The sequence below is a fragment of the Eucalyptus grandis genome, chromosome 3, assembly GCF_016545825.1.
Source record: "Eucalyptus grandis isolate ANBG69807.140 chromosome 3, ASM1654582v1, whole genome shotgun sequence".
Taxonomy (NCBI): domain Eukaryota; kingdom Viridiplantae; phylum Streptophyta; class Magnoliopsida; order Myrtales; family Myrtaceae; genus Eucalyptus; species Eucalyptus grandis.
The window spans coordinates 10,853,346-10,878,178 of record NC_052614.1 but is presented as its reverse complement, the minus strand read 5'-3'; the positions used below and the strand labels follow the sequence as shown (position 1 = coordinate 10,878,178).

Genomic DNA, 24,833 nt, shown 5'->3' with positions numbered 1-24,833 from the left:
AGAAGAAGGGGAAGTTCTCTCGATTCGATCGGGGCTTTCCGCCGTTTCCCGAAGCTTCTGCGGGAGATGGTGGGTTCAGCAGAGGCGCTCGAGAGAGAGAGAGGAGGAATGGGTTTTGCGGGTTCGCTTCGCCAGGGTGGAGGCGAGGGCTGAGGGCCGCGACCCTCGCCGGCGGCTGGCGAGGGCTTCGCGGCCCTCGCCTCCGCCCTGGCGATGGCCGCCATGGCCTCGCCAGCCGCGGGCGAGGCCGCCTTCGCCCGCGGCAAGGCCTGGGCGAGGCCGGCCTCGCCCAGATCCGGGCGAAGCCCTCGCCGGCGGCCTGGGAGAGGCCGGGCGAGGGCCGCGACCCTCGCCGGCGAGCCTCACCGGAGGCTCGCCGGCCAACGCCGAAAAAGAAAATGAAAAAGAAAAAAAAAAAAAGGAGAAAATTCAAAAAAATTAATAAAAATTCATAAAAATGGCCACGCCAGCATCCGGTCACCGGTCAATGTCCACGCCAATACCGGCCAAAATTGGCTTACCAATGGACATCAATTTGCACCAATATTAAAAGGTTTAGACTAAATTGGCTCAATCAAAAGTTTGACTCAATCGGCACTCTGCAAAAGGTTTAGAACTTTTTTGGTACTTTTCCCTTAATTTAGATGATCTTTTTCCTGTCAATAGTATGTTTGTTGCGTGTTTTGCATTTTCTCTTCCTTCTGAAAGTTGAAGTCATCGCACAGCCACATTAAACTTCAGCAGGCTCAGCTTCACCTATAGAATATACGTTTCATACAAGTAAGTTCATTTTCTTTCTAAAGCACATTCCACACCTTTGAAGTCGCCATATTCCTCGTGTGCAATGCACATGTTTCTTTACTAGTCTTACAGAAAACCATGAGCATTGGGTGGAACTTGGAATAGACTGAGCATTTGGTAAAGGGGAATGCTCAGAAATATAAATAGGACGAAACTAGGGAACAAATGCATAATGTGAGGAAAAATTTCATTCATTGACGTTTTAAGTTCAAGTCCATAAACAAAAGAATGTGAGCAAACCATTAAGGTATGAGGAGCTGAGTGGATGCTTAATATGATAATGGAAAAGCTAACCTTGTGCAGCATCTGTTGCGATGCGAAGCCTCGACTCCCAACTCAATGTACACGAATCACAATCTGCAGGCGCAAGGTATTGCATTATTGTGATCAACTGTTAAGACACTATGAGCTACACAAGCATATTGCATTCTTTCACCTAAAATATCTTTCTTGTTCTGGTAAAATAACCCGACAGATCATTTTCAAGATTAACTTGGTAATGTTCTGTAAACAATATTTTCGTTGCATGAAAATGACACCTGTTTACATTCTTTTGTCTTAATGGAACAACCTCTGAAGGGATCGTCTACAATCAGTGTTTGTGGCGAGCAATGAAACCGGTACCATCTTTATTGTGCTTGGGCATGTTGTGTGTGGCATTAGGTTTTCCGAAATGTGCTGGGGACATTGATTTTCAAGAGTATGGTACGAACCTCGGTCTGGAGCTCTCCGGTCCCTTGTGAAGACAGCGGGGATGTCATCTTCACTGCAACTCGGTTTCCCTCACTCATGATGCCTAGGTAGACATCGCCGAACCCGCCCTACCCGATAACTGTCTGTAAGTAGCTAGTTACGCCAATAACCTCAACATAGGTGAAATGCCTCTCCTCTGATGTTAAATATCTCTCTCCCTCATTTGAAGAAACCGTGCCTGTGATAATTTGACATGGGCAGAAGATTTTCAAACTAATTGGCACACCCTAGGATACCTTTTTCTATGTCCATAGCGATGACTTACAACTGTTATTGCTACTCCATATTGATGGTGCCAATGATTTAGAGAATGATTATTGCCGATACAATCATAAAGTTCTCCTCTTTCTCGGTCTCTCTCTGGCATTTTTTGATATTTAAGTCCTGCTATCACCACATCACATCCTCTCTAAATCTTGCCATAGAAGATTCAGTTGGAAAAGAAAAGGAGATCACTACCTGATTTCCATTTTCTTCTTAGTTGCCAGAGTACTATCATTGAGAGTACTATCATTGGCAACACATAGGTCCATCAGTGATTACAATGATGAAACGACAGGAATGGTGATTTTCTTCTTCTTTTAGCAAGAAGCGGAGCCAAGAAGGCTGTGTCCATCGACACTGAAAAGAGAGGAAGTTGGGTTCGAGAGAGTAATGGCGACACGTGATGGAAACGTGGAGGGAAACGAACAGGTTCATCCACATTAGGCGTTGAGCCAAAAGGAGCATACCAACGTCAATATGAGCAACCTAGCATTCGATCTTTGAAAAAGAGCTTTAGGCACAGCCCCCAACAGATTGTTGCCTCTCAAGTTCCTGAAAGTCAAGTAATTGCCTCATACAGTCGGTGGATCTAGTGGTATCGCAGATGAAGATTACTCTGTCTACTTACAGGTACTTCAAGTTTTCGAGTTCTTCCAAAAGCTCAGGCACTGGTCCAGTAAAGCTAATTGTTCGACAGGTCCCTAAACAAGATAAAACTTTTTGAGATGCTACAAGCTGACAAAATGAATCTCAAAGCTAATCTTAGCAAACTAAATCAGTGGCATATTATGGCCGAGCCACACATAATCTTAGTGCACTTACAAGGATTCCAATGATGAAAGTTTTGCAAAAGCAGCAGTAATTGCCCCAGTCAATTGGCTCGTATTCGAGTTCCTGCATACACCATAGGAGATATGCCGAGGATAAAATTCGCGCACCACTGGTTAATGTGAGCCAGACGAAATGTGCCTCAGGAACTCACAGGTAGATTACTTTGAGGGGGAATCAAACTGCCGTAGTTACATACTGAGCCCTTCCCATGGGGACTTCTTCAGCCCACTAGTCAAAGCACCGACTGTATATAGTATCAGATGCAATGGAATAGATAGAAAGTAGTGTAGACTTCCATATCTAGTTTAAGCATATAAAAAACTATGTCCTCCTTAAAGTTAATCGATAAACAACCACGAAATTGCCTTAACATAAGAACCGAAGTCAAGATTGCTGCAGATGTTTGCAGTTTTTTCACACTTCATTTCTTTTCACATCTCAAGCAAGTTCAACCTCACTTGCTTTCGCTAGAGCAAACTTCACCATTCCTTGAGACTAGTCCCCATACTAATTCCAATAACCTCATAGGCTATGCAGAATGAAAATTTCAGACGCTAAGGGAAGAGAACATACCATCTTCACTGTTTGTTACCAATTCATCCTGCAACCTCGCCTTGTGGATCTCAACAGCATTCAGTATGGGCAGAAGAGCCGAATCAGCTGTTTCATAGATTACAATTCCGTGTTCACCTCCACCAAGGCTTTTGAATTAGATACCATGGCTGGATAGAGGTAGCGTGGATTAAAAGGCCCAGAGATTTAAGATCCATCCCACGATATTTTGATTTTTCTTGATATGTTAGTCTGAAGCTGCTCAACTTCGGCAAAGTACAAGTACACAAAGAAGTGATCGCTTGCATTACTTGAGGTCCAGCGCAATTCTAAGGGTTTGCTCACATTTTACTGTCAGTGGATGTCTGAATGACTTCAGGAGGCGCTTTATAGCAGTTTTCATTTGTATTAACTGCCAATGACGTATTGATGCCTCCCAAGAAGGGGAACATAAGGAGCTCAAACGCTGTTGTAAAATCATCTGCATGTCCGCCACTTCCCATGGTTGAACCAATGTTCAACCTTGGAAAGAGCAAGTGGTGAAGCAGATTTCCCACACTTGGAGTCATATGTTCAGCGGCCTAAGCTCCAACGCCAATCTAAAAGGAATTCCTGCACCAACGTTCACAAGACAAACATAAATAGCCTCTGACAATGCAAAACTGAGAGTCTCTGAGGTCACAATGGCAGAAGCGTTGCTGGATTTCACAATTAATTAGAGATCGGCATCAAGATATAGATTGAACTGAGGTGGATCGTTGAGTCTGTTGTAGTTTGTGTGTAAGAAACTGTTGTAGTTCGTGAATAAGAAACTGTTTTAGTTTGTGTATAAGAAACTATCTCTTATTAACACGAGCTGGTGTTACTTGCAGTAGGTCGTAAGGTGTAACAGTTCTTGTTTCCTTAAGGAAAGCTTCAGAGATCCGAAAGCGGCTGAGGCATATTGGGGTTGTTCGGGTATGCATTGTCAGAAGAGATGTTCCTGTTTGTTCCGGCATCAGTGTAAGCTCCATCGGACTTGTATCTTATTCCGGTGTCCATGTCAACATACTTGAAATTCGCGGGCACATTGCAGTCTATGCTTATGAAGCCTAGTTCGAACGAATTGGGGTAGAATATTTCGCAGATACTTAGAAGAAAGAACTCCAAATGATCTTTAACCACGAACATAGCACTACATTCTTTTGACCAGCCCATTCTAACATGTTCAGCCTACAATCATCAAGCACAATTAGGGTTCATGTAAAATCGCGCAACACCTTGCAGGAACAAGTTCCATTCCTCAGTCATACAGAAAGCAGGAGAAACGCAAGCCACATGCTGACCTGTTTGAAGCTGCCCCTTTGCTGGAATTGCAGTGAGAATGCAACGAAAGAGCAGTTGAATGGAACTAATTGACATCTCCACCATCATCTTTCAGCTCAGCATAACTGAACCTGCAACACAGCAATGTTATACCGGAATGCTTGTTGCATTCATTCGTCTCATTACACCCTGATTCGCTTCATATACAAGGAAAAAGAGGCCGTTCACTCAATCTTTTTCTTTCCTTTATTAGATCTCTGACCTGGAGAACCATATCTATTTTTCGAGAAACACTCCAGTCCTGGGCATACAATTGACGATCGATGAGATTCGAATTGACCCACTTATTCATGCGTTTGATTTGTGCATACAAAAGCATTCAAAATGATTTCTTCTCATTAAACAAACAGAAAACAGCAGATCGGTCGGCAAGCATTGGCTATACCAAAACCGAAAATAGAAGTACAGACAAAATTAAAGAAAGGGTCAACTTGGAGCCTGTAAGGGCCTAAATGTTTTCGTTTCTCAAAAGTGTTCCTGGAACAGATTTTTTGTTTTTCTGTTCTCGAACAAAAAAGAACAGAAACGCTTGGTTGCGTTTCTGTTCTTTTTTGTTTTTTTTTTTGTTTCGGAACAAAATTGAAACAAAAAAAGAAACAAAAAAACTTACTTCTTGTTCTAGAAACGATTTTAAAGAAACACTTCTCTTCTTCTCTCTCTTCTCTTTTCTTCTTTCTTTTCTTTTCTTCTTTTTTTTTTTTTTTTTGGCCGGCGACGGCCGTCGAGGGCCGGCGACGCCGCCGAGGGTCGGCGACCTCGCCGAGCGTCACCGGCCCCGGCGAGGCCGAGCTCGCCCAGCCAAGGCGAGGTTGCCGGTGACAGCCGAAAGAAGAAAAAAAAAAAAGAAAGGAAAAAATGAAAAATAAAATAAAAATATTAAAAATCTAAAAGAAACAAAAAAGAATAAAATTTACTAAACGTGTTTCTATTCATTTTTTATTCCCGGAACAAATTTACCAAATACATTTTTCTGGTCAAAAATTGTTCCCCATAACATAAACACTTTTTTTTTTTATTTCTCGTTCCCTAACAAAAAAAGAGAAACATTACCATGCGGCCCCTAATAACTGCACGAATCATGAAGCTCGGTGCTACAACTATAGCCGATGGAGTTAGAATCTAGAAACACAATGCCATATAGTAATGTCCTTACATAACAGAAAATGTGAGCAAGTAGAAGAAGGAGATAGTTATCCCCCAACCGCATTTGACTTCCGAGCTTAAACATTGTAAGTCGGGGTCAGGCTTCGGGTGAGACCAATATAATATGGCTTTGTGGCTCACTTGTATTGACTCACACATATCGAGGCTCCTCGCCCTCTTCCTCCTCCAAACTAATACACTTGTAACAAAATTTACCGCAAACTAATTTTTTACTCCAAATTGATACATCTTTAACAAATTTACCCCAAATTGGTATACTTGTAACAAATTTATTATCTATTAGTTTAAATGACACATGACAGTTGACTAATGTACCGGTTTAGGATCTTACTCTTCATTTGTCATAGTTATATAATTTTTGTAATTTTTTTTTTGTATTAATCCAATTTAATAGAGGAAATATTTGTCACAAATGTACTAGTTTAGGATTTTTGGCCGTTGAATAAATTAGTTTGTGATGAATATGTCACAAGCATATTAGTTTGAGATCTTTTATGATCGGTTGGAGTACATTTGTCACCAATGTACCCGCTTGGGATTTTTCACTATTAAAAAATTAGTTTTAGATAAATTTGTCACACGTGTACCAATTTGGAGTTTTTAAGGATATTAACCCTTTTATTTTTTGCAAATTAACACCTACTAGCTACTACATTATTATTGCACAAAAGTTGAATCAAATGAACAAGGATACTACTTTTTGAAGAAATCATATAAGGCTTTGCTAGCATAATAGTTTTGAGACAACTGTTATAATAACAGCATGTTGTAAACTATAATTTCTTAAAGAAGTGGGCTCATAACAATTTATAGCTATTTGTTGTGGCTAAAATAAATTGTTATTTTCATAATAAATTAAAGACAATCACATAAGTATTTCTCAATCACATGTAATTGGTAATGTAAGAATCACATTGTATAAGAGAAACTCAGCTGTTTCCATGTATTGAAGGAGAAAAAATTGGAAGAAACATAATCCAGATTAAGTGATCAACAGACTCTTTATCCTAATTTATTGTTTCATTTTGGTGTTTAGACCACTTTAAGCTAATTAAACACTCCACAAAATGTCACTTAGTAGTTAATTTTTGGACATTTGAGTGTTTTGAATTGATTTATTTTCAATATTTTCATCATTTAACTATCTTCCCCGCACATATTGTCAAATTGTGTAAACAACAAAAGAATACATCACGAGTAATTTGAGATAGTATTATTTGATGATAATGAAATGCACACTTGGTATGTGCAAATTATACTAAAAAATATGTCATCTATAAATTGTATGATGTTGGTTCACGTGATATATATACATCATTACTTACCTCTCCAATTTGATAATAGTCAAATTTTAGGTAATTGCCAAAAATGTTATAAACCTATTTTACATATGCCAATGCACTTCTAAACTTTTCAATTTAACTAATTTAATCATAAATTTCTTGACAATATGCTTATATAATCATTCTAACCTATTTTGGCTAGAAATCGCTAACGTAAACACCAGATATCCTATGTGGCACAATTGATACCAATACTAACTTTGATAATTTTTATAATTATTTAACTTAATTTTTAAAGTTTTTATTTTTTATTTTTTTTCGTCACAACCCTCAAAATTGACCGAGAGGATTACATTGGAAAATTGTAAAAATATTCAGGACTAAATTATCAAATTGAAAGGTTTAAGACCGATTTGGCAACTCTATGATGAGTTTATGACTTTTGTGGTAATTATCCTCCAAATTTTGGGGAGCAAAAACGTAATAAGGTAAAAAGTTGGGGAGCAATCTGTAATTTACCAACCTTCGTCGAACGAGTGAGCTTAAAGTCGAACTTCGCTCCCCGAGCGCTTCAGCCCCAACCAAGCTCCCGCCAAAAGAAGAACGAGAGAGAAGAATTGCGAAACCCCCGCAGCTGGAGCTCGTCTTCTCTTTCGCCACTCCCTTCATCGATCGCGCAACCGAAAATGGTAGATCTCTCTCTCTCTCTCTCTCTCTCTCTCTCTCTCTCTCTCGTTCCCGAGTCTCTCGATGTTAATCGTGCTTTCGTCTGTGTTTTTTGGGGGCTGATCTGAGGTTAGATCACGTTTGGAGCAAGCATTTCGTTCGCGATTTCGGCTAGTGTTTCGAGTTTCGAGTTTTGGGGTGACGCTGAATAATTGCCTGTGCCTCTCGAGTCAAACTAGTCGTTTTGCCTGATGCTCGATGGTGGTTTTGGATTTAGGGCTATCTGGATCGTCTGGAATCTTGAGTGCTCCATTTTTGCCACATCGTTTCGATTTGCGGATGTTGTTTGTACTGAGTTTTGGTAGGTTTTCGTCGGATTGCTGTTCTCTTGCTTGGTGACTGTGGATTGCCGGCCAGATGGTGCCGTGGATTTACATGTTTGTTCACTTTTTGGGTTGTGTGCAGTCGACGAAGCGTGGACTCTCGTTGGAAGAGAAGCGAGAGAAGATGCTTCAGATATTCTACGAGTCGCAAGACTTCTTCCTTGTGAGATTCCACTGCTTCTGACCGTATTAATTGATTCCCTTACAGTTCTCAACATGTTTCGGTTTGACTGAAGTTTTCGTGTTTTTGCTGATTTTGTAGTTTAGAAAGAAGTGGAATCATATCATGTTTTGGCATTCATTGTCCTAGGAAGAAAGAGAGTAATTCAACTGTTGTGCTACATGTACATTGGTCATTTATGAAAGCTTAGAGAGAGAGAGAGAGAGAGAGAGTACTCCCGGGGGTTGGGTTTTAGATTCATCACTTATGTTAATTAAGTTCATCCTTGAGAATACAAGTCGATAGCACTTATTGAAAGTACTTATCGGAAGTACTTTTTCTTGTTTGAGAGAGAGAGAGAGAGTCCTCCCTCGGGCTTTAGATTCATCACTCATGTTAATTAAGTTCATCCATGAGAATACAAGTTGATAGCACTTATCGGAAGTACTTTTTCTTGTTTGAGAGAGAGAGAGATTAGTCCCCAGGGTTCTAGATTCATAAACTATAAAGGCTTCACTCATGTTAGTTAAGTTCATCCATGAAAATACAAGTCGATAGCACTTATTGGGAGTACGTTATATCATTACCTTTCAGCTAAAGGAGCTTGAGAAATTGGGACCCAGAAAAGGTGTTATCACCCAGTCTGTCAAAGATGTTGTTCAAAGCTTGGTTGATGATGACCTAGTCTCGAAGGACAAGATTGGAACTTCTGTAAGTCATAGCTTCCAAGATTTAGTTTTCCCCCCTCAAATCTATACCAACAGGAAATACACCGGCTTGATTGGTCGTATATTGATGCTTCCTAACTCTTTTGCTCCCCATGTCATTTTGATACTAAACTCATGTAGTACTTTTGACTGACTAGATCTTTGAAATACCTAATTGTGGGAATCGGCTTAAAATTTCAGGTATATTTCTGGAGTCTTCCTAGCTGCGCTGGAAACCAGGTTAAGATCAGTACTTCGCTGTTGACCTGAATTCTATAAAAGCTGTCTCTTTGTTTGCATTCATTATGCACTTTCTCAACAATAACAACAGAGTAACAAAATCACAGCTGCGAAATGTGTACCGGAAACTTGAATCTGATGTCCAAAGTAGCGAGAGGCGGCTGGTGGAGCTAGCTGATCAGTGCAATGCATTAAAGAAGGGAAGGGAGGAATCTGTGAGTGGATCTCTTTTCAACAATAGGCAATATGCTCCTAAGAGTGAAGAGTAAATATTTTTGTGCTTCCTCTGTGATTTGACCAGGATGAACGAGAGGAGGCTTTAAGCAACCTAAAAAAAGTAGAGGAAAAATACAATGAGTTGAAGGTTGTGGTTGAACTATTCCCCCATTCTTATTGATTATCCAAAATTAAAAGTGGAGTATTATTGATTGTCCATTGTGTGATATTTTAGGATGAGATGGCAGAATATGCAGACAATGATCCAGCTGCCTTTGAAGCAATGAGTTAAGAAAGCCGGTCTTATGATGCTCAAGTTTCTAGTTTTTTCCTTAAGCCGTCCTGGATTTCACGTTTCTGTCTTTATGGTATTTTGTTTGGCGATCTGACTAGCTGACTCTTCCTCAATAATGTGGACGGGGGATGCAATATCAGTGGCCCATGCAGCAGCCAATAGATGGACAGGTATTGCTGCTGACGGATTCTGCTTTGTTAAGTGTTTATTTCAGTCTTCAAGTAACCGCTTGAGCAATTTTGCAACATTGTGAATTTTCTCTATTTTGAACCTTTAAATTCTTTCTGGGGTTTTAATTTTGCAGACAATATTTTCACACTGAGACAGTGGTGCTCAAACAATTTTCCAGAAGCCAAAGAACAGCTAGAACATATGTACCAGGAGGTAATTCCCATAAGCACAGATATAGCCTTGTCCAAAAGCATCATAGTAGTCGATCAACACCCAAAATCCAGATATCTGTGGTCTATTTGGCGGACAAAACTATAAATAGCAGCATCTAAACCATTAGTGAATGTGAAGGTTTTGTTCCAAGCAACATGTTCTGCTCACCTTATGATAAATCAGTCCAGTAAAAATATAGTTACAAAGGCATTGAGTAAGTTTACTCTTAAACAAGGAGTGAGCTGATCCTTTAAAGTAGCTGTTTTAGCTTAGCTGATCTCCCCAGTTTCTTTCACCGAAGTTCTAATGCTGAAACGTTACTGCAGGTGGGAATTACTGATGATTTGGACTACTTGGAGATGCCAACAGTGGGAAATTAGATACCGCAGGGTCAAATGGCATATACATCAGGAGTTGCATCCAATTGTACCTTGATTCTAATGAAAATCTGTGAAACTGACAACACATTGTGCGGTAGTTGCCATGGTCTGATGCCTGATTCAAGCTTCCTAGACTTGTAAAGCTTAGCTGAGCCTCTCTGAATGTGGAAGCTAAATAGGTTTTTTAGCTTGATGAGATTGGAAATGATGTGTGATTTGATCATACAACTCAGTGGCTCAGTGGAAACATACATCGACAGTAGTCTCTCTCTCTCTCTCTCTCTCTCTCGTTTCAATCTTGCACCATTTTCCACAAGTGCTTGTGGTTCCAGCCGTTGTGCTATGGCAACTAATTTTTTGACAGACCGTCAGGGTATGTACATTGCCCATTCAGAGAAATGCGTGGAGCCTAAAAGGTAGGGAAATGACAACACTGCATTAGAAGATCCGAGCAGCTTCTGAAACCTTGCTAAAGAATTGAAATCAGGCCTTCATTTGCTCTTCCGGGGTAGATGACTAGGTTATAGATATCCATAGGCACACTAGAATAGTACGTCAGAGGAAGATCGAAATTAAGAAGCCCAATCAAGATCGAAGTACAAATTATGAGCAGCATGATCCAACTTCGTAAGTTGGTGAAAACTTGAGAAGCTACTGTTGGGTTCGTTTCCAGGAAAATGCAATTCCGCCATATCTAGTAATAAAAGGTCAGCTGATTCCAGCAGGCACACCGTGATGAATTGTCCTTTGCAAATGAGCCACTCCAACACCGCCTTCAAAACCCCAACGCAACAACAGTAATAGACCCAGAAGATGAAGCAAAAGCCTCGATAATAAGGAAACCCCGGTCCTATATTAACCCTTTCTGAGGTACCGAGCTCCCTGGATGGGGTGAAACAATAAGAAGACACCCCACCTTTCAGCATTTACGAAAATAAAAACCCAAGCTCCTGACTGCCATCTTGAACAGGAGTCCCCCACTTCTTCTAAAAGCTGGTGGAGAAATCGTGCACAATCCGTGGATCATGCTACAAGCTATGAAGCACGGACACGCTCGGTAACCTTCGGTGTCGTGTCGGACACGTGTCGGCGTGTCCGACACGCTCGGACACGCGGTCAACACGTGTCGGAAAAATCCGACACGTGGTCAACTTTTCTCGACACGCGAGTCGGAGCGTGTCCGAGCAAGAGGCTGGGTTTCTGGAGCGGATCTGCAAGCGTGAAGGGAGAGTGAACCGTTGGCGATGGAGGGTGAAGACGAGGCGAGGGAGAGGAAGCAAGGCTGTGGAGGCGAGGCAGCAGCAGTGAGGCCGCGACGGTGAGAGAAGGCTGGAGGAAGAGAGAACCAGGCGACCGAGATGGCCGCGACAGAGGACCGGAGACAAGGCTACGACCGCAAAAGAGAGAGGACCAGAAGCAAGGCAGTGAGCAGCTGCAACGAGGTGACCAAGAGAGAGTAGGGATTGAGAGGAAGAGGATCGTGCAAATGGAGGAGGGAGCGGCCGTTTTCTGAGAGTTTTCAAGCTGCTCTCGAAGGGTTTCTAAAAGATAGAATGGGTGCCGTGCAAGGAGGATGAGCAGTGAGCACAGAAGGAGGAGGAGGCTACGATTTAGTTTTCCAAGGAGGGGGTGCCGTAAAGGAGGAGTCAAAGGGGGATGAGGCAGCTAGGTTTGGGTTTCCAAGGAGTGCAGAAAAAAATTTAAAACTGAGGTACCGTGCATTTGGGTTTTCAAGGAAGAGCAGGAAAAATAAAAGTAAAATATGATGGTGCCAGAAGAGCCAAAAACAAATTAAAATGGGATGCTCGTCCTGGGCGGGATGTCCCTTTTTCTTTTCTTTTTTGGAGGGAGAGGGTGGAGAGTGATTTTAAAAAGAAAAAACGAATAATGTTGAACAATAATAAATTATGATCATCATGAAAATTATAAATTTATTTAAATAAATTGACTCTACTCTTTATTTTTGAAATAATCATATGTATATATAAAAATATTTATTTAATATTTAACGTGTCGGAATTCTCTACTTTTTAAAATGACGTGTCGTGTCGTCGTGTCGTATCGTGTCGCGTGTCGGTCTTTACATAGGCTACAAGTATCAAAATGCACATGATTATTGTAGACATTGGCTACATGATAAGAGATATGCTCAATCAAATTCTGCTCCCTCTCTGAACTTGACATAACTACTCAATTCGATACCAGGAGTGAGTAACTCAGGCGTGCATGGAAACGTTTCTAAGAAACGTTTCCGGCACACTTTTGTACGGAAAGTGTGCTTAAACAAAAAAAGAACAAAACGCGTTTGGTTGCGTTTTTGTTCCTTTTTTGTTTTTTTGTTTCTGGAACGAAATAGGAACAGAAAAAAGAAACAAAAAAAAGTTGTTTCTCCGTAAAAGAAACACTTCTAAACAAATGAACAGAAACTCTTCTCTCTCTTCTTCTTCTTCTTCTTTCTTTTTTTTTTTTTTTTCTTATTTTTCTTTGGCCGCGCCGGCCTCGCCCATGGCCGGCGACCGGCCGTCGAGGCTCGGCCTCGCCCGGATCCGGCGAGGCCGAGCGTCGCCGGCCCCGGCGAGGCTCGGGCTCGCCGGATTTGGGCGAGCTCGAGCTCGCCCGGCCATGGCGAGGCTCGGGCTCGCGGATCCGGGCGAGCCCGAGTTCGCCCGGCCAAGGCGAGGCTCGGCGTTGCCGCGCCGGCGAGGCCGAGCCTCGCCTTGGCCGGGCGAGCTCGGCTCGCCAGCATCCGGCGAGCCCGAGCCTCGCCATGGTCAAGGGCGAGCTCGAGCTCGCCTAGCCAAGGCAAGGCCGAGCCTCGCCCAACCACGGCCGGCCAGCTCGGCCTCGCCGTGGCCGGCGAGCCTCGCCGTGGCCGGGCGAGGCCGCCGCCCCGTCGGGCCGGTCGCCGGAGGCCGGTGACTCCGAAAAAAAGAAAAAATAAAAAGAAAGGAAAAAATAAAAAATAATAAAAAATGTTTAAAAATTAAAAGAAACAAAAAAATAAAATTTAACCAAACGTGTTTCGTTCATTTTTATTCCCGACCAAACGTTACCAAACGCGTTCTTTTGTTCAAAAATTGTTCCCCGGAACAAACACTTTTTTTTTGTTCCCGGAACAAAAAAGCACAGAAATAAATCCATGCGCACCCTCAACAACCAACATGTCTTCCACTAGACGTATAATAAAGCATATCGCTCATGATAAGTACCGCCCCCCTCAGAGATTCAGCCACATTAATTTTAACAGTGACATACAAAGGGAAAATAAAAACCTACCCTGAGATATCTAGAGATGTCTTCCAAACAATAAGGTTTGACATGAAGTTGAAATTAAAAAAAGAGACCACACTAGAAGCACCAGAAAGCAGAATACAAGTCTCAAAGGGGGACATCTTTTGAATCGTGCAACCTTTATATACACGTCTTTTCAGTATGGATCCACAGAAAAATATTGATGCATAGGCATAGCAGCACAGCAGCAGGAATGTCCATATTACAGGTTTTGGCCAGGTCTTTACACAGCCTCAGTTAACTATGAGCAGCAAGACCTGTGAAATGTAACTGATATATCAGATCAGAATGACAGCACAACAAAATAGCCAAAGAAAAAGTCTTCTTCTCCTATGCCTTCTATCATACAAAAGAAAGAAATCATTGGCAGTCGGGGGAAAAACGGAATTTCAGCCAATTTAAGAATAACCTAACTCAATAACAGACCAACAACAATGAAATGCTTAATACTAGCTTCTGAAAATTGAGAGAAGATTGACCTGCTCAAAGTGCCATCTCAGCCTGCAAAGCAGCAAGTTCATCCTCCTCAGCTGTCCTCTGAGGAACAGGGCGGGCTGGACGCGGACCAGGACCAGTTGGGGACATGCACTGGAGCAGCAGGAGCTGTTGTGGCGGGCTGAAGGAGCTGCTCTTCCAACTCAGCGCCTTCCAGTTCTTCGAGCTCTGCTTCAAGCTCATCCTGGAATTATAAAGTGACTAGAGATAAGCGTGGACTTTCTGGGAGGTAGTTTGAGATCCACCCAATCAGTGCTCAAAAGCATAACGAAAATCAAACAGTGTGAGGATAGTAACCTCATCAAAGTCAGCGGCTGCACCAATGGGAGTTGACAATGCCTCTTGAATTTGTTTCATGTTCTCCGTTTGTTCATTAATCTCATCCATTGTCTTGTCCAGATCATCAATATTTCTGCAAAAAATGGACTACAGTAAAGATCATGCGCAAAAGAAAGCACAATAATGGAGAACCCGGCTAATTCAAGCCCAAGAAACTGAAATGAAAAACTGCTGCCACATTGCATAGAAAGAAACAAATATCAATAAAATCAATATTCCGGAATTCAGAAAGGAAAACAAAAGTAGGACATACGTCGCCTTCTGCATTGCTTTCATTGCTGCTGCTCCAGTTCTCAAAGCATCCACAGTCTCAGTTGTTGCTTTTGCTCCTTCTAACATTATTATCTGGACCATTCACATATCAAACATCTCTTCCTAGAAGCAGATTTCAAGGAAGTTCTAAATCACTGAATCTTGATGACTCACCTGATCGCGAATCGGAAGTTGGAAATATCTAAGCTGCTCAATTCTCTGTTCATACAACCTCTTCCTCTTCAAGCATTGAATTGCCGCTGCATTCCCAACGGCACAACCTTACGTCAATAAGATAACAACTTGCCAACTTTCATAATGGATAAATGCCATCATATAGTTTCAAGTATCATGTGAAAGGAAAAAAAAAAATCTTGCATAGTTGCAAGTCAGAGTTACAAGGAAAAAGAAAACAAGCAATATAGGTGAAATGATAGGAAATTGAAGTTGCAGCCACAAACAACAAAATGTAATGGTAAAAGAATTGATTGTGCTAAAATTGCTATCCAGTAATAAGGTTACAATGACACAAAGGAAAGTCCAAATCAGAATGCAGTGACTAGTTGAAGTGCTGTGACTACCACAAACGAAGTAAAAAATAAAGGTAAGGACAAGTTCATGTGGATTTGTACTGAATTATGTGTACACAACTCCAATCCTAATAACCAGTGGACAAGTTGAGAAAATGAAGCAACTCCGAGAAATAACATAACAAAAGCGAGGTCATAAATACAGGAAAAAGTTAAGGTGAATGAGCGTACCCCTTTTAATATTTGCTCTAGAGAGCTCCTTTGCTTCCTCAACCTCTTGAGAAGCCTTCTTTATAAGAACCTTCTCCCTTTTCTCCAGCATTCGGAGTGTCTGTACAGAAAGGAGGACAGAGGGTACAACTGAACCAGTCAAATATGCAAATGATAACCTACTGTAATTATTTGTGTAGACTAAGCAAAGCCTTCAATCTAATAAAATAAATCCACATCTTAATAAAGAGATATGCTGATGCAAGTCTTTTACCAACATACGTACCTGAAGTATGCATTTCTTAACTACTGACAACATTAGGGGAAATTGAAATGAAAAAGACTCTCCACATAAAAGAAAGGGCTCTTCGGGAAACTTTTAAAAATACAGATAAGTCTTCTAGCCGTCAAGTAATCAGATAAAAAATCTCAATGCACTGAATAAATGTGTGATTGTGTGCCTTGGTTGAACTAGCACACATAGCCGCAGATAACTTCCCCACATGAACAAAATAAGAGCTTCCCAACAGCTTTCGCTTTCAGGGGTAAAATCAGCCGCAAAGCTTATGAAATACTTTGAATATCCAGCCAATTATGGAATTATGCGGTTGTATATCAATACCATACACAATCCCATCGAAGTGTCAGTTGCTAATACTGAAGACAGACTCAAAAAGTGAAACTATCGTCAGAAGGCTAAGAGCCCCAAGCCCGGTCTCGATTGGGAGTTCAGGGACGGATATCTAGTCGCCATTTGTCCCAAAAAAAAAAAATCAAGAACCATTTCTTCAACCATCGGAGAAGAGAGATCACTGATTGCTTGATTACTAGTAGTAATCATCTCCATTCAAAGCAATCACAAAAAAAACCGAAAAGTTGAAATCAAGCGCAGGGAAGCACCGATCGAATCCCCGTTACCAAAGGCGGCCCAGACGATCAACCGACCATGACGAACTGCAAATCAAAGACGGGTAGGCAGGAGCAAAAAGACAAAAGTACGCGATCGGTACCGCCTTCAACTTGTCTATCGGGTCCTCAACCTTGGTCAGCTGACGTTTCCAGATGATCCTCTTAATAAAATCCATGTTTATAATTTGTCTAGTCCGTCAACGAAACCGAACCCAAGATAAATTAAAGGAAAATGGATATTTGGACTTCAAATTGCTGATTTGTAAAGACCAACCCATTAATTTGTAGATTACGGAAATTTGTAGATTACGGAAACAAAGAGACGCGGATCCTAGAGTGCCATAACTTGGTAGAAAAAGACACTTAAATGCCATAACTTACGAAAGATATACTTAAATGTCAAAATCATAGCAAAATAAATTACTTGAGCACTAATCTAGCCAAAATCCGGCCAAAACATTGACATGTCAATTTTCCGATGAAGAAAGTGCAAAACGATGTCATTTAGATGCTGACGTGGTAAAAAATTAATATAAAAATTAATTAAATTAAATTTATCTAAAACATTTATTAAAAATATAAATATTAAATATTTTTAAATATTTTAAATATTAAAAAAGAAAAATGGATGTGGTTGAGCTCTCACCGCCGCTGCCCCCGCCGCCGGCAAGGGCCGGCAATGGAGGGGGAGGATCGACTAGGGTCACCAGCCCTAGCCAAGGACCGGCGACCCCAACCAACCATCGATGAGGGCCCACGAGCCTTTGCCCCGATCTAGGGCAAGGGTCGCGACCCTCGCCGGCCGGGCCAAGGGCCACTGTTTGCTAGGGGTCGACCCTCGCCCAGATCAGTGAGGGCTCGCGACCCTCACCCAAATTGATGAGGGCTCACGCCCTCGCCCAAATCCGGCAAGGGGGAAGGGGGAGAAGGGGAGGCAAGTCGATGGCTAAGGAGGAGGAAAAGGGGGGGAAGGACGAGGAGGGAGGCAGTAGGGCTAGGGCCGACAAGCTCTGGCCGAGGGCCGACGACCCCCAGCTAACTAGCGGTGAGGGCCTGCGTGCCCTCGCCCTAGATCCGGGCGAGGGTCATTAGTCCTCTCCCCCACGACGACCTTGCCGGATCCGGGCAAGGGCCATGACCCTCACCCGCATCTAAGATGAGAGCACGTAGGCCCTCGTCGTGCCCTCGCCGCCGATCGGCTGGGGCTACCAGCCCTCGGCCAAGGCTCAGCGGCCCCGACTGACCTTTCCCCACCTTTCGGTGATGGCAGGGAGGCGATGGTGGTGAGGGCTCGGCCCTAGCCGCCAGCTGCCTTCCTCATTCTCCCCTTTTTTTTTTAAAAAATTATTTTAAATAAATATAAATTATATTATTATTTTGTTTTAAATTAAATTTAATTAATTTTTATATTATATCAAATTCAATTTATGCCAAAACGACGTCATTTTGGGTGAATTAAAGTTAAGTCAGCTCTTCGACGAGCCACCTCAGCGAGAAATATTAATATTTAATTGCCACATATGATTTCCGGTCGGTTTTGCCGAATGTGACACTCAAGTATCCTACTTTTCTTAAAATATGGCACTTAAGTGTACATTCCGTAAGTTATAACATTTAAGTGTCCATTGTGCCAAATTATGGCACTTGAAGAGATCTTTTGCTTGGAAACAAAGCTACATCGGAATCCAAGTTCAAGAAGTTTGACTTTGTGTCAGAAAAGGAAATGAAATCAAGGCTATCGTATAGGTGTGGGCTTCTGGAACTCAATCAAACAACAACAGATAAGAAAAAAAAGAATAAAAGGAAATAAAAGATATGATATTATTTGATGAAAAGTTGGCTTGAATTCTAAGTGCATATATATATACAGAGGTACGGACACCTAGAGTCCCAAACTTTAGCACAGAGGGATATTTAAATGCTAAAATCGGAGCAAAAATGATCACTTAAGTGCTAATTCAACAAAAATCCGGCCAAAATGTTGACGTGGCGATTTTCCAACGAAATAAATGCAAAATGTCGTCGTTTTGCATGTTGACGTGGCTAGACAATACAAAAACGACACCGTTTTGATATTGATGTGGTAAAAAATTAACATAAAATTAATTAAAGTTAATTTAAATTTAAATTTATTTAAAACTTTAAAAATCTAAAAAAGGGGGGGGCAGGCGAGCCCTCGCTAGATCTAGGCTTTTTTAATTTTTAATTTTTTAATATTTTTATTTTATTTTTAAATGTTTTAAATAAATTCAATTTTAAATTAAATTAATTAATTATAATATTAATTTTTTTACCACATCAGTACCAAAATGGCATCGTTTTGCACTTCATTGGTGGAAAATTGCCACATCGATATTTTGGCCGGATTGGCACTTAAGTGATCCATTTTATTCAGATTTTGGCACCTAAGTGTCACTTTCCAAACTTTTGGCACTTAGTCCCTTCATGCTAAGTTTTGGCACTTGGTCCTATATACGCACGTTCTCGTGGGATACGGAGTGGATCACAAAAAAAAAAGGTCTTGAAGCACCGCATGAATGCTAGGTGTTCTACCGTTGTTGATGCAAGCAATCTTGAAGCTCCAAATATCGAGTGCTTGAAAGTGGGCTTGTTATTTTTTTGTTCGTGCAATTACGTCCAAGAAGAATTAGTGTTTGTAGCCAATTAAATCTTGAGATAAGATTTGCATATAATTCATCCATGAGATTGAGAGATTATTTTTGAGAAATTTCAAAGCTAAACACTGCGTACGTTATTGGGTGTAACTGGGGCTTGGGAAACACCGAGAGAATATTTGACTAACTCGAGTGTTGTATCGCTTGATTTATAGTAAAATTCATCGCTGCTCTCCTCATGTGGATGTAGATCTTTACAACGAACCACGTAAATCCGTTTACAATCGAACCACGTAAATCCGTCTGTCTAATTTATTTTCTTTTTCTATCTATATAATTGTTTGATTGCTCGCTTTCCACAACATTCAGAAACCCTCGATATCCCTATCAACACCAAAAAGAACGAATCGACCCATCAAAGATCAATCAGCTCAAGCACAGTCAATCAGTTTGTGACAGGGATTATGGACGTCACTTTCACTTCCATCGTCATTTCAGACGGTGACCATTTTCGGACGCTTGCCGATTTAGAAATATGTTGAAAATCGATTATATTTTTATAAATAAAAAGAAAATTTTGGGATAAAATTTAAATTGAATTCTATCTTTATCACTTTACTCCATCGGTTGCTCTTCATGATTTTGAATTTTTTATATTTTTTATAATATGATTTTACTCAACCCAAAATATCTTGCAAATTTCCACGAATGGGTCTATATTCAAAACAAGAATTTTAGCAATTGCAATTAGTTAGTCCCCTTGCGCCTCTTTTAGGTCTTACCCTGTCGAGACTAATTTTTGATATCCAACCAAACTCTCATCATAAATATAAGGCATTCTGGCCTCAATTTCTGATGCATAATATGGTGAGTACAAAGCATACTATCTTATCATTCTAAGACCTCTCTAATACGAAAAAAAAAAAAATGAATAGAAGAAGGGAGAATTAGCTTTGCATAATTTGAGCACACAAATACACGATTTCATTGATGAAGGCTAGTCTTGCCTCAACATATTATAAACCATGCCTAGGGTTACGCATTGTTTTTTAAAGTGAAATCGCACCGTTGACCTTGACAATAAGATAAATAATCTTTTGGTTAAAGTAGTCAAGATAGTTAAGACAATTAAGCCTATCTTTGTCACTTTACTCCATCAGTCGCTTTCACTTCCCACGTCATTTCACACCGTTGCGAATTAGTGGATATTTTGGGAGGCCAAGCAGAATTGGGAATGTTACGAAAGTTGGGAATTTTTATAATTATAATAAAAATTTTATACTTTCATAATTTTTAAAATCTTATGCTACTCAACTCAAAATATCTTACAATCTCACTACAATGTATTTAATTTAATTTAAGTAACTCAAATTCGTTCTTTTTTTTACTTCGGATGATGAATTTTATATTGAGCATCATCCTTTTTAACTTTTTTGTCGTCAGTAGCATTTTTGTTGCGTGTTTTGCATTTTCTCCTCTTCTGAAAGTTGAATATATGTTTCAGCAGGCTCAACTTCACCTATGGATTATATGTTTCATACACGTGAGTTCCTTTTCTTTCTAAAGCACAGTCCACACCTTTGAAGTCGCGACATTCCTCGTGTGCAATGCACATCTTTCTTTACTACTCTTGTAGAAAACCATGAGCAAATGTTCAGAAAAATAAATAGGATGAAACTAGAGAACAAATGAATAATGCGAGGAAAAAAATGATGGCATTTCATTCATTGACGTTTTCAGTTGGAGTCCATACACAAAAGAATGTGAGCAAACCATTAAGGTATGATGAAATTAGTGGGTGCTTAATAGTTAATATGATAATGGAAAAGCTAACCTTGTGCGGCATCTGTTGTGATGCGAAGCCACGACTCCCAACTCAATGTACACGAATCACAATCTACAAGCGCAACGTATTGCATTAGTGCGATCAACATTTCGGACGCCATGAACTGCACAAGCATATCGCATTATGTCACCCGAAATGTCTTTCTCGTTCTGGTAAAATAACCCAACAGATAATTTTTCAGATTGCCTTTGGCCAAGTATCGATATACCAGCACCATTTTGTTGCTCTCATCACAGTATCCAATGAAGGACGCCGAGTTCTTATGGTGAATTCTCATTAGAAGTTCGGCCTGCCGATTGACTACATTCTTCAAGATTAATTTGGCAAAGTTTCGTAAACAATATTTTCGTTGCATGAAAATGACACCTGTTTACATTCTTTTTGTCTTAATGGAACAACCTCTAAAAGGGATCGTCTACAATTAGTGTTTGTGGCGAGCAATAAAATCTGTACCATCTTTATTGTGCTTAGGCATGTTACGTGTGGTATTAGGTTTATCGAAATGTGCCGGGGATGTTGATTTTCAAGAGTATGGTACGACCCTCGGTCTGGAACTCTTTGGTCCCTTGTGAAGGCCATGTGGATGGCATCTTTACCGCAACTTGATTTCACTCATTCATGATGCCTAGTTAGACATTACTGAACTCGCTCTACCTGATAACTATCTTGAAGTTGCTCGTTATGCCAATAAAAGCAATTTTATGACTTTTTGTTGGGGGTCGCAACCCTCAAAATTGGTCAAGAGGATTATATTGGAAAATTGTAAAAATAATTAAACCCCCTCAATTTTGGGGAGCAAAAACGCAATAAGGTGAAAAGTTGGGGAGCAATCTGTAATATACCAAACCTTCATCCAACGAGTGAACTCAAACTCGAACCTCGCTCCCGGGGAGCTTCAACGCCAACCAAACTCCCGCCAAAAGAAGAACGAGAGAGAGAAATCACGGAACCCCCCGCAGCTCGAACTCCTCTTCTCTTTCGCCGCTCCCTTCACCGATCGCGCAACAGAAATGGTAGATCTCTCTCTCTCGTTCCCGAATCTCTCGATGTAATTCGTGCTTTCATCTGTGTTTTTCGGGGGCTGATCTGAGGTTAGATTACGTTTGGACCAAGCATTTCGTTCGCGATTTCAGCTAGGGTTTCGAGTTTCGAGTTTTAGGGTGACGCTGAATAATCGCCTGTGCCTCTCGAGTCAAACTAGTCGCTTTGTCTGATGCTTGATGGTAGCTTTGGATTTAGGGCTATCTGGATCCTCTGGAGTCTTGAGTGCTTGATTTTTGCTACATCGCTTCGATTTCCGGATGTTGTTTGTAGTGAGTGTTGTTAGGTTTTTCGAAGGATTGCTGTTCTCTTGCTTGGTGACTGTGGATTGCTGGCGAGATGGTGCCGTGGATTTACATGTTTGTTTACTTTGTGGGTTGTGTGCAGTCGAAGAAACGTGGACTATCTTTGGAAGAGAAGCGAGAGAAGATGCTTCAGATATTCTACGAGTCACAAGACTTCTTCCTGGTGAGATTCCAATGCTTCTGACCGTATTTATTGAGTACCTTACAGTTCTCGACAGATTTCAGTTTGACTGAAGTTTTCGTGTTTTTGCTGATTTTGTAGTTTAGAAAGAAGTGGAATCATATACATGTACATTGGTCATTTATGAAAGCTTAGAGAGAGAGAGAGAGAGAGAGAGAGAGAGAGAGAGAGTGTACTTCCTGGGGTTTTAGATTCATCACTCATGTTAATTAAGTTCATCCATGAGAATACAAGTCGATAGCACTTATCGGAAGTACTTTTTCTTGTTTGAGAGAGAGAGAGAGAGAGAGAGAGAGAGAGATAAGTCCCCAGGGTTCTAGATTCATAAACTACAAAGGCTTCACTCACGTTAGTTAAGTTCATCCGTGAAAATACAAGTCGATAGCACTTATTGGAAGTACGTTATACCGTTACCTTTCAGCTAAAGGAGCTTGAGAAATTGGGACCCAGAAAAGGTGTCATCACCCAGTCTGTCAAAGATGTTGTTCAAAGCTTGGTTGATGATGACCTAGTCTCGAAGGACAAGATTGGAACTTCTGTAAGTCAAAGCTTCCGGAATTGAGTTTTCCCCCCTCAAATCTATACCAACAGGAAATACACCGGCATGATTGGTCGTATATTGATGCTTCCTAACTCTTTTGCTCCCCATGTCATTTTGATACTAAACTCATGTAGTACTTTTGACTGACTAGATCTTTGAAATGCCTAATTGTGGGAATCGACTTAAAATTTCAGGTATATTTCTGGAGTCTTCCTAGCTGCGCCGGAAACCAGGTTAAGATCAGTACTCCACTGTTGACCTGAATTCTATAAAAGCTGTCTCTTTGTTTGCATTCATTATGCACTTTCTCAACAATAACAACAGAGTAACCAAATCACAGCTGCGAAATGTGTACCGGAAACTTGAATCTGATGTCCAAAGTAGCGAGAGGCGGCTGGTGGAGCTAGCTGATCAGTGCAATGCATTAAAGAAGGGAAGAGAGGAATCTGTGAGTGGATCTCTTTTCAACAATAGGCAATATGCTCCTAAGAGTGAAGAGTAAATATTTTTGTGCTTCCTCTGTGGTTTGACCAGGATGAACGAGAGGAGGCTTTAAGCAACCTAAAAAAAGTAGAGGAGAAATACAATGAGTTGAAGGTTGTGGTTGAACTATTCCCCCATTCTTATTGATTATCCAAAATTAAAAGTGGAGTATTATTGATTGTCCATTGTGTGATATTTTAGGATGAGATGGCAGAATATGCAGACAATGATCCAGCTGCCTTTGAAGCAATGAGTTAAGAAAAAGCCGGTCTTATGATGCTCAAGTTTCTAGTTTTTTCCTTAAGCCATCCTGGATTTCACGTTTCTTTCTTAATGGTATTTTGTTTGGCGATCTGACTAGCTGACTCTTCCTCAATAATGTGGACAGGGGATGCAATATCAGTTGCCCATGCAGCAGCCAATAGATGGACAGGTATTGCTGCTGACAGATTCTGCTTTGTTAAGTGTTTATTTCAGTCTTCAAGTAACCGCTTGAGCAATTTTGCAACATTGTGAATTTTCTCTATTTTTGCCTTTTAAATTCTTTCTGGGGTTTTAATTTTGCAGACAATATTTTCACACTGAGACAGTGGTGCTCAAACAATTTTCCAGAAGCCAAAGAACAGCTAGAACATATGTACCAGGAGGTAATTCCCATAAGCACAGATATAGCCTTGTCCAAAAGCGTCATAGTAGTCGATCAACACCCAAAATCCAGATATCTGTGGTCTATTTGGCGGACAAAACTATAAATAGCAGCATCTAAACCATTAGCGAATGTGAAGGTTTTGTTCCAAGCAACATGTTCTGCTCACCTGATAAATCAGTCCAGTAAAAATATATTTACAAAGGCATGAGTAAGTTTACTCTTAAGCAAGGAGTGAGCTGATCCTTTGAAGTAGCTGTTTTAGCTTAGCTGATCTCCCCAGTTTCTTTCACCGAAGTTCTAATGCTGAAACGTTACTGCAGGTGGGAATTACTGATGATTTGGACTACTTGGAGATGCCAACAGGGGGAAATTAGATACCGCAGGGTCAAATGGCATATACATCAGGAGTTGCATCCAATTGTACCCTGATTCTAATGAAAATCTGTGAAACTGACAACACATTACGCGGTAGTTGCCATGGTCTGATGCCTGATCCAAGCTTCCTAGACTTGTAAAGCTTAGCTGAGCCTCTCTGAATATGCAAGGTGAATAGGTTTTTTTCCTTGATGAGATTGGGAATGATGTGTGATTTGATCATACAACTCAGTGGAAACATACTTAGACAGTGCTCTCTCTCTCTCTCTCGTGTTAATCTTGCACCATTTTCCACAAGTGTCTTGTGGTTCCAGCCAGGGTGCTATG

General features: G+C 40.9%; 3 protein-coding genes across 13 annotated transcripts in view; 2 read left to right on the top strand and 1 right to left on the bottom strand.

The window, feature by feature from the left end:
* Positions 1–16,690, bottom strand: part of LOC104430615 (vacuolar protein sorting-associated protein 32 homolog 1) — a 29,741-nt gene extending 13,051 nt beyond the window's left edge. Inside the window, exons 1-7 of one of the 7 annotated variants that reach the window (XM_018867182.2) lie at positions 16,572–16,688; positions 15,583–15,682; positions 14,996–15,081; positions 14,823–14,914; positions 14,528–14,642; positions 14,215–14,414; positions 13,607–13,992 (exon numbers count right to left, since the gene is read on the bottom strand). In XM_018867182.2, the coding sequence (XP_018722727.1) occupies positions 14,262–14,414; positions 14,528–14,642; positions 14,823–14,914; positions 14,996–15,081; positions 15,583–15,682; positions 16,572–16,646 (621 nt within the window). In that variant the 5' untranslated portion in view covers positions 16,647–16,688 and the 3' untranslated portion in view covers positions 13,607–13,992; positions 14,215–14,261. Of the gene's footprint in view, positions 1–13,606; positions 13,993–14,214; positions 14,415–14,527; positions 14,643–14,822; positions 14,915–14,995; positions 15,103–15,582; positions 15,683–16,461 lie in introns of those variants that run through there. The other 6 variants (XM_039310357.1, XM_039310358.1, XM_039310359.1 and 3 more) reach the window with 6 other exon arrangements.
* On the top strand, positions 7,595–10,711 carry LOC104430614 (meiotic nuclear division protein 1 homolog). Its single transcript, XM_039310369.1, has 11 exons — positions 7,595–7,702; positions 7,957–8,040; positions 8,145–8,225; positions 8,817–8,933; positions 9,131–9,169; positions 9,277–9,384; positions 9,471–9,533; positions 9,621–9,672; positions 9,806–9,850; positions 9,985–10,064; positions 10,391–10,711. The coding sequence occupies exons 3-11, from the start codon at positions 8,187–8,189 to the stop codon at positions 10,442–10,444; spliced, it is 597 nt and encodes a 198-aa protein (XP_039166303.1). The 5' UTR covers positions 7,595–7,702; positions 7,957–8,040; positions 8,145–8,186; the 3' UTR covers positions 10,445–10,711.
* Positions 7,646–24,756, top strand: LOC104436530 (meiotic nuclear division protein 1 homolog). 5 transcript variants are annotated; one of them, XM_039310365.1, is made up of 10 exons: positions 7,654–7,702; positions 22,360–22,440; positions 22,880–22,996; positions 23,194–23,232; positions 23,340–23,447; positions 23,534–23,596; positions 23,684–23,735; positions 23,871–23,915; positions 24,050–24,129; positions 24,452–24,756. In XM_039310365.1, the coding sequence occupies exons 1-10, from the start codon at positions 7,700–7,702 to the stop codon at positions 24,503–24,505; spliced, it is 642 nt and encodes a 213-aa protein (XP_039166299.1). In that variant the 5' UTR covers positions 7,654–7,699; the 3' UTR covers positions 24,506–24,756. The 5 variants fall into 5 exon arrangements, with proteins under 5 accessions (XP_039166302.1, XP_039166299.1, XP_039166301.1 ...); XM_010049331.3 differs by lacking the exon at positions 7,654–7,702 and adding an exon at positions 21,792–21,944; XM_039310367.1 differs by lacking the exon at positions 22,880–22,996 and having other exon boundaries at positions 7,657–7,702.
* Positions 24,757–24,833: the final 77 nt, after the last annotated feature.